Genomic DNA, 9,622 nt, shown 5'->3' with positions numbered 1-9,622 from the left:
ATAGTCCCTGAGGGCCTACCGCGAACCACGTTCGACGTGTTACGTAAGTGTGACAGGGAGACAACACGTCGAACGTGGTTCGCAGTAAGCCCTCTGGATCCCTGGCCAAATAATAGATTCCAAAGAAAAAAAAATACGTTACATTGAATTCATATATCGATAGAGGTCGCTGTCTCGCTGTACAGTTGTACAGCAACGATGAACGATGGGCAAAACGCGAAACCTACAAAACGTCAAGAATATCAAAATTATTCAAAATTGTCAATAAAAAAGAACGCTACGGAATTTGTGTGTCATTTTGTATGTATTTCAAACTAGAATTAAATAAATAATACTAGCCATTAAACGAAATTTTAGTTTACAATGGAGTCGGCGCCGGTACAGGGCGCAGAGATAGAGAGTATTTGCGTGAAGATTGAGCCCTGCGAGGATGTGTGCATAACAGATGAGCCCAGATTCGAGACGGTGGTTGTGAAAATTGAGCCGGACCTGGAATATGTGAATGTACAAGACGAGCCCAGGTGCGAGGATGTGTCCACAAAAGCCGAACCTTCGTCTTCATATGTGTATGTCAAAATCGAGCCGCTAGACGTGAGCGCCGCCGACCACGCCGTAAAAGATGAGCCCGCGCTCGGCCCCGAGCTAGTGGAGCGGAGCGGCGTGGGCCACGTACCAACAGGTCAGTAGTGGGTTCTAAACATTGCGCGGAAAACATAATATAGTTCATCAAATTTGAATTGACGTGACCAAAACGTTTCAAGATCAATCTCTGCTGAGGGATTTAATCTTCTCAGGCAGAAGTGTAGGATTAGAGCTGTGTAGCTTTATTTGACCTTCACAAGCACAATGTAATGCCTACTTAAAAAATAAGTGCAAAATCACACACTATATGTCCTTAGGTACTTAAATTCAGATACCTGTTTTAAAGTCACGCCATTGATGATAGCCGCTTGGTCAAGTAAAATTCTGTTTGGTTTACATTAGAGATGGGCCAAATATTTGGCCCGCCTGATGAGAAGCAGTCACCATGACTAATGGACGCCAGTAATTCTAGGTACCAGGTGTAATTTACACGTTTCCGGGTTGTAAAACCTGGACACTCCTTTTTGTCTGCATTAAATTTAACATTGAACACTGTAAAATATACTTTTAAAATTATCCATTCATAAATAAATGCAAACGTCTTCATAAAGTTATTATATTACGCTCCATTACATGCTTGCTGAGACTTGGCAAACGTCTACAAGCTCTAAGCCTGTATAAAAATGTTTGCAAGTGCGTAATTGTGTTCCACACAGGTTGTATTGTTTTTTTTTTGTGTTAAACCCACACTATCCGGATTGGCGACAAGCTCTTGCAAGCTTGTGATTGTGGAAACTGCCGAGATTTGCCAAGCATGTCAAATTTCTATAATATCGACATGGTATCCATCTGCCTTTCTAGTTAGATAAAATAAATAAATATAAATACATATATTGTGTTCGTACATGTATCAATTGTATCACCTATACCTATGTTTTTGCACCGCCTACAACTTATCTGCTTTGCCTAAAGGTTGACTGGTAGAGAATGCCTTACGGCATTAAGTTCGCCTATTGTACAGTGTGTTTTCTTATGTGCAATAAAGATTAAATAAATAAATAAAATAGCCTTTATTACTGAGTAAGTAATTAAGTCTGTTTCATGAAGTCTGAGTAAAGTGTTGGATAGCTAATTAACTAATAAGTTAACTGCCAGATAAAACATCCTGTTAATAGTTTTACAAATGTCTACCCATTAAATTTATGTGTCAGTTTGCTACTTGTAAGTTACAGATGGCAACATCGTATTTTGACGTTTCGATTTACGGAACATGTGAGAGCATATAACATGTTTTTTTAATTACATCTTGGAAAAGTATTAAAAGTGCATCTTTTATGCATTATTTTGTGTTACGTGTTGATATACTTTAAATGCATATTCTGCAATAATTTTAGTGATCCAAAAATAGTTTTTTTAGAAATCAATTATTTTTATGTGGAGTGAAACGTAATGCAAATGTCAAAGAAAGAAAAAACGACTTTACTTGTTTAGGTTTTGGCGCGTCAAATTTGTTATTCAGTTTTTTATAGTTTACAACAATGTCTCAAAAACGTGAGAGGCGTATTCATTTCACGTGAGAGGTTGACATTTTAATTCACCTGGTTGATGTCAATAAACACATTCTGGAAAATAAGAAGACTGATGCGGTAACCTGGGGCCAAAAGGAAGAATGCTGGGAAGCTATCGAGCTTCTCTTAATTTACTACATCTTGTAGGTGTGTGATATTGATATTGTGGTATTGGCAATGGGTACCAGTGTCAGCTTTTTTGCTAGATGTGTATACACCCAGCGCTGATTTTCAGATGCAGATTTTTAGTTTTTCTATCTATATACATTGTTATTTGTACTTGTTTCAAAAATTATAAATAATACATCGTGAACAAAATAAAGAGAATAAAGAAACACCTGTTCATCCAGCAAAGAAAACCCTATGTAAGTTTGAAACATACCTTTCTTATACTTATTGCAAACATATTGCCAAACTTCACTAATATATGTATTGTTATATCAAATTACCGCTCTGAATTTGCAGTTGATACTCAGGATGCAGCGGATTTGGGGGAAGCAAGTTCCGAAACAATTACAAAATGGTCCCAGTGGAAGCCTTTATTGAGATCAAGAAAATAGCCTGCTTTATGTAATGCTGCGTACACATTTGAGCGGCTCGGCCCGAGGCATGCTCGCCCCGAGCGGCGAGATGCGCGTGATGTGTTTGTTTGGGTGAAGCAACGCGCTAGCGGTGAGCCGACTTTGTGCGCCCAAAATGGCGTCGGACGCGATAACAGCTGCTGCTGCGTTTATTATAATTCATCGAATAATTCATAATAAGAAGAAAAAATGTCCTCGGTGGTGGATGAAACGGTTATATAAAAATCGTGATTCATGTGGTTTACATATACTTCACCAAGTTACATTTGAAAATCAGGCTGAAACAGAGTCAACTTGCATCGCATGTCAAGCACGGATTTTGAATACTTGTTTAATTTAGTTGCACCCAAACTACAGAAGTAACAGACGGATAGTATTTGTTGATAAATAATGTTCGTTTTTGGGATCCCATAACACTGGTTGTGTTTAGTGTAGTTGTATCAATAAAATACATTTTTTACTATCCCACACTATTATTAAGACAAGACGAATAACTAATAAGTGGCAAACATAGTAATGAAAAATTAATTTAACCACACAAAACAGTCAACAAAACCTACGCGCCGTGACCAATGACAAGTCTGAACTTGACACCGCGCGCGCGCCTCACACAGTCACGCTCGGATATACGTCCAAATGAGTCGAGGCATGCACACCGAGGCACCTCGCGCACGGTGCGTACGGATTTGAGCAAACAGGCGAGCCTTGCGTGCCACGACCCGAGGCTGCCTCAAATGCGTACGCACCTTAAGTTGTACAGCATGTAGTATCTATTTTATTTCTTAAAATTGTTGTTATTAAACACTATTCTAAAGATGACTCATGTTAGACCGGTCCGGGTGCGGGCGGAGGTATCTGACACTTGGTTTTCTATAGAAAGCATCAAATGATCACCTGTTATAGAAAATAGGCGGGTGCACACTGAGCGAGCATAGCCACGAGGCAATTTCCTCGCGCACATAACGGCCAGTGTAGACGTGCCTCAGCTGAGGCGACGGGCTAGGGCGAGGAAAACGCGCGCTCCGTCTCGGCCGAGGCACGTCTACACTGGCCGTTTTGTGCGTGAGGAAATTGCCTCGCGCGTATGATCGCTCTGTGTGCATCCGCCTAATGAAGTGTCGGTTGCCTCGGCCCGTTCCCGGGCTGGTCTAGCGTGAGTCATCATTTATACATCACTTTTGTTTTAGGTAAGTCAACACCTAAGCGGCCATTTGGAAAAGTAGCTGATTCTAAGATGGAAATTACTGTACTGCAGAAGCAAATTTTAGAGGAAGAATATGTAAATAAAAAAAAACAATGGGCCTTTGAAGAAGAGGAAAGGCAGCATAAAAGGGAAATGCGGGACTTAGAAAAAAAGTTGTTGCTGAAGAAACTTCAAATTCAATGAATAAAAACTTATTTTTTAAATTTACTTTTTATTTTACATAACCATAGAGAAATAAGAAGTAATAGAGTGCTCACTCCATACATCAGTTTTGGTACCAAAATGCTTATTATTTTCGCAGTCGAAATCTAGCATCGAGTAGCGGAACTCTCAGTACTGCTACTCGACAATAGATATCGCGTCAAACAAAAAGTCTAATGCTCAACGATTTTCCGCTAATATTATAACCAGAGTAACCGGAACTCTATTTAGAAGCGCTGGTGGCCTAGCGGTAAGAGCGTGCGACTTGCAATCCGGAGGTCGCGGGTTCAAATCCCGGCTCGTACCAATGAGTTTTTCGGAACTTATGTACGAAATGTTATTTGATATTTACCAGTCGCTTTTCGGTGATGGACAACATCGTGAGGAAACCGGACTAATCCTAACAAGGCCTAGTTTACCCTCTGGGTAGGAAGGTCAGATATATGGCAGTCGCTTTCGTAAAAACTAGTGCCTACGCCAAATCTTGGGAGTAGTTATCAAGCGGACCCCAGGCTCCCATGAGCCGTGGCAAAATGACTCTATTTTCAACTCCTACGCTTATGCTATGCTTATTCCTGAACATATAATAATAATTCAGCCTATATACGTCCCACTGCTGGGCACAGGCCTCCTCTCATGCGTGAGAGGGCTCGGGCTATAGTCCCCACGCTAGCCCAATGCGGATTGAGGACTTCACATACACCTTTGAATTTCTTCGCAGATGTATGCAGGTTTCCTCACGATGTTTTCCTTCACCGAAAAGCTAATGGTAAATATCAAACGATATTTCGTGCATAGGTTCTGAAAAACTCATTGGTACGAGCTAGGATTTGAACCCGCGACCTCCGGATTGAAAGTAGATATCATATCCACTCGGCCACAACCGCTTCCTGACCCTGAAACAAAATTTCGCGTCGCGTAATTATTCCTGAAACATCTTTCATTTGTGATACACTGATTATTCATGTACCTAACTAATGTTTGTAGTTGGTCGGTGAGTAGGTACGTCAAAAGAATGGACCTCGCTGCCATACACAGAGTATGGCCAGATCCAATCTTTTAGTAAACTGCTGGTAGGTACAGTCAAGTGTAAAACTATGGGTGGACACAAGTTGTTCAAAAATATGCCCCATAGGTCTTGTATGGGCGAATTAAGAGCTATAGGACATATTTTTGTATAAGTTGTGTGCAACCATATTTTTACACTTGCTTTACCTAAAGATAAAGATATTTTATTTTTCAAGTAGGTTTATAATATATTACAATGCGCTTATGAACGTCAAATAAAGCTACGCCGGCTCTAACCCTACACCTCTGACCCGAGAAGATTTAAATCCCCCCTTGGAGGAGGTTATCTTTTCAAAACATTACATCTTATAATCAACATGCATAGCATTATATTAGAAATAACGTGTGTAGTAGATAGAGATATCAGTGTAATTAATAGAAAATAAACACATGTCTAGGTACCTTTCTGTAGTAGAAGATATTTTGTCAATTCAATGGACATAATACACAGTATCTTTATTATACCGAAACCGAACTCTAAATCCCTCATCATCAAATGACTCCATGTGATTAGAGCGTTGTCGAAACACAGGATATCTGACCAGCGGTTGAACAAAAATGGGTTTCGATAATATTAAAGTTTTTTCTTTTTTGATATGTCATTGGGAGTATGTTAAATAATACTTTGGTAAAAAGTTAGAAATTTTAAGGTTGAGCTTTCGGTTATATTTAAATATTTTAATTTCTGCTAATAACTAAGTAAATATAGAATTAAAGTTACAGAAAACTTTAGCATATCGAATAACACTTCAATTTATGTACAATTTTCAGTTTTTAGAAATCTGGAACAGCTGCTTTCTGGTAAACGTAAAAACACGAGTTATTTTGTAAATATAGAATTAGAGTTGCTGATATTGCAAAATTACGATATTATCGATCAACTTAGTATTCTAGTAAAAAGTTAGACATGAAGACAATGTGCTTGTCTAGATATTGATTTCAGGTTAAGCAGTATAGCTAATATTGAATTAAAGTTTGTAGAGTTAATAATAATTGATCATCAACAATGATCTCAGTTACTAAACAAAAATTTAGAAATATAAAATCACGGCGACACTCATTACTGATATGTATGCATTCCTTGCTTATTTAAATACGTTACGTTTCAAACGCGCGGCAAGTTTGCGCGCGCCGCGCGCTGTGGCAGGAGGCAGCGAACAACGGTAGTGGGGAGCGGGGTGCCCTTGACTGCGTCTACGGTCCATCAAAAAAATTCCTAAAGCGTGTTTTAAATTAATAGCAATAGAAAATTGTTATTTTGTTGTTACTATAATAGGTATTGCCCGCGGTTTCGTTCACGTAGAATTCGTTATCGCGTTACATGAATATTATTTATTTATTTAAACTTTATTGCACAAACAAAAAAAACACAAATGGCGGACTTAATGCCAAAAGGCATTCTCTACCAGTCAACCATTGGGTCAAATAGAGACAAAAAAACACATTCTCATACAGATGACCACCCTTCCTTGTACCATTTTAAAAGCCAGTTGCAGCTTTTCTTTCCCGATTTTTTTCAGATGTTTGGACTTGGTATTTTCCTCGCGATAGTTATTTGTTTTAAGGGGAATGTTGTTGTTAACCGCTAATGCTAATATTGATAACCGATAGTTATATAGAGATACGTTATAAGGTATGTGCACCCTCATGTTATTTATTTCTGATAAGAAATAAATGTAAGACAAAATTCACAGTGATACATTTCAAGTAGGTTACCTTGTAAGATTGCGTACGGATAGTTTTTTTGTTTGTTATTTCATCGTATGATATATCAAATGAAAGCTTATTTGAAAGTTGCCGTATTAAAAAAGTTGGTCCAGTTAATGGTCGCCTAGATTAACCGATTTTTATATAAAATGTAGGCAACCATGGACTGGACCAACTTGTAAAAAAGGCAACCTAGTACAGTTAGTAATATAGTACCTGGGCGACCGAGCTTCGCTCGGTTATAACTATTTATTGTAATATGGTGGTGATAATGTACATAAACTTAAAAAGTAAAATGTGAACTGACAATTATTATTATTTACAATCGATTTTAACCTTACAGCACTTGTCACAGAGTAACGCCATCTATTGTCGATTTCTCTTATTACATAGGTCATTTTTTTTTACTAAATTTAACTTGTGTAAAACAATAAAAATTAAAAAATTATATATAAACTTGAACATATAAAAAAAACAAAAGTTAGTCACCGGGCGAGATTCGAACCCGTAACACTCGTTTAGCAGTCCGCGTCTTAACCCGCTGGACCAGACGGACAGTGGCCGGCAACACGAAATTAGTGACCATATTCTGCGTCGAAAGAAAAACGCATGAAAACTCGAAAACACGCGTTTTCCCAAACATAAGACTAATCTAGATAGATTGTATACCCCCAAAAACCCCTATATACCAAATTTCAGCGAAATCGTTAGAGCCGTTTCCGAGATCACAGAAATATAATTATATATATATATATATACAAGAATTGCTCGTTTAAAGGTATAAGATAAAATAACTTTTCTTTTGATATATCTTGTGACGTTTTCGTTTACACACTAAAAGCACAGTGTAAAAAGTAACAGTGGGCCGACGCCTTTGATGTTTGCGTAAATGCCGACACCGCTCAAGGTCTCCGTACCTACCTAGGGTTATCACAGACTTACACAACTGCCCAAAAGAGGATGGAAATGTTTTTAGTTTTCATGTTGTATGATGTATGTGTACTAATTTTACAAATGACGTCCATTTTGGAAATAAAGATGGCGGACGTCACTTTTTTGAAAAAGTCGTCATGGGTGTTGTTTTTTGGGTTTTTAGGGGTGTGGATTTCAAAAATGGCATCTATTTTGAAAATAAATATGGCGGACGCTACTTTTTGAAATGGGTGTCGATGTGTGTAGCCGTGATATCAACCACCTTTAATTCTAAAATGGTCTCTATTTTTGAAATCTGCACCAACAAGAACCGCCAAAATTGACGTCATTTTTGTAATTGGAACCCCGAGGAACCTCGGAGATGACACCCATATCGATTTTTAAGAAAAATAAATTTCTGCCATCTTGGATTTCAAAATTGACGTCATTTTCGTAATCGGAATCCTGAGGAACCTCGGATATGACACCCATATCGACTTTTAAGAAAAAATAATTTCCGCCATCTTGGATTTCAAAATGAACGTCATTTTCGTAATCGGATCCCCGAGGAACCTCGGAGATGACACCCATATCGATTTTTAAGAAAAATTAATGTCCGCCATCTTGGATTTCAAAATGAACGTCATTTTCGTAATCGGAACCCCGAGGAACCTCTGAGATGACACCCATATCGATTTTTAAGAAAAATTAATGTCCGCCATCTTGGATTTCAAAATAGACGTCATTTTCGTAATCGGAATCCCGAGGAACCTCGGATAAGACACCCATATCGACTTAAGAAAAAATTATTTCCGCCATCTTGGATTTCAAAATGAACGTCGTTTTCGTAATCGGATCCCCGAGGAACCTCGGAGATGACACCCATATCGATTTTTAAGAAAAAATAATGTTCGCCATCTTGGATTCCAAAATGGACGTCATTTTCGTAATCGGAACCTCGAAGAACCTCGGAGATGATACCCATACCGATTTTTAAGAAAAATGAATGTCCGCCATCTTGGGTTCCATAATGGAACTCATTTTCGTAATCGGCACCCTGAGGACTTTCAAAAATAATGAAAACATCCAATACTACATGATACATATACAAACAGAAGCAAGAAACAATTTCTTGCTTTTTAGTCTTAAACTACTCATAATTTCTTAAAATAAGTTATAAAACATGTCCGCCATTTTGAATTTGAAAATTGATATCATAATTATGATATATTTTTGTTTACACTGAGACAAATAATTAGCACATGTCGTATGAAATATTTTAATTGTGTTTTTTTTTATTTTTTTTATACTACGTCGGTGGCAAACAAGCATACGGCCTGCCTGATGGTAAGCAGTATCCGTAGCCTATGTACGCCTGCAACTCCAGAGGAGTTACATGCGCGTTGCCGACTCTAACCTCCCACCCCTCGTTGAGCTCTGGCAACCTTACTCACCGGCAGGAACACAACACTATGAGTAGGGTCTAGTGTTATTTGGCTGCGATTTTCTGTAAGGTGGAGGTACTTCCCCAGTTGGGTTCTGCTCTAGATCTGGAATGGCATCCGCTGTGCTGTGCCCTACCACACAGAGCCAGATGACATTTACAATGCCCATACCTCTCTTATAATGCCTGTGCTAAAAATGTGATTGCGAACTACCTGCAATAACTATACAGTACCTGGGCGACCGAGCTTTGCTCGGTTATAACTAACTATTTATTATAATATGGTGGTGTATAGGTGATAATCTTAACTACATTCTTTTACTAAATTAAACTTGTCTAAAACAATAAAAATTAA

The 9,622-nt window shown here is 38.3% G+C and overlaps 1 protein-coding gene across 2 annotated transcripts in view; it reads left to right on the top strand.

Moving 5' to 3' along the window:
• The first annotated feature begins 19 nt into the window (after window positions 1-19).
• The window catches only part of LOC133532567 (zinc finger protein 664-like), a 17,102-nt gene continuing 7,499 nt past the window's right edge, over window positions 20-9,622 (top strand). The window contains exons 1-2 of one of the 2 annotated variants that reach the window (XM_061871303.1): window positions 20-679; window positions 3,919-4,138. In XM_061871303.1, the coding sequence (XP_061727287.1) occupies window positions 364-679; window positions 3,919-4,118 (516 nt within the window). In that variant the 5' untranslated portion in view covers window positions 20-363 and the 3' untranslated portion in view covers window positions 4,119-4,138. Of the gene's footprint in view, window positions 680-3,918; window positions 4,139-9,622 lie in introns of those variants that run through there. The other variant, XM_061871302.1, reaches the window with a different exon arrangement.

Source organism: Cydia pomonella, chromosome 27 (genome assembly GCF_033807575.1).
Source record: "Cydia pomonella isolate Wapato2018A chromosome 27, ilCydPomo1, whole genome shotgun sequence".
In the NCBI taxonomy this organism is placed as follows: Eukaryota; Metazoa; Arthropoda; class Insecta; order Lepidoptera; family Tortricidae; genus Cydia; species Cydia pomonella.
Note: the sequence above shows the minus strand (reverse complement) of the source record. Positions and strands in the feature narration are given on the sequence as shown.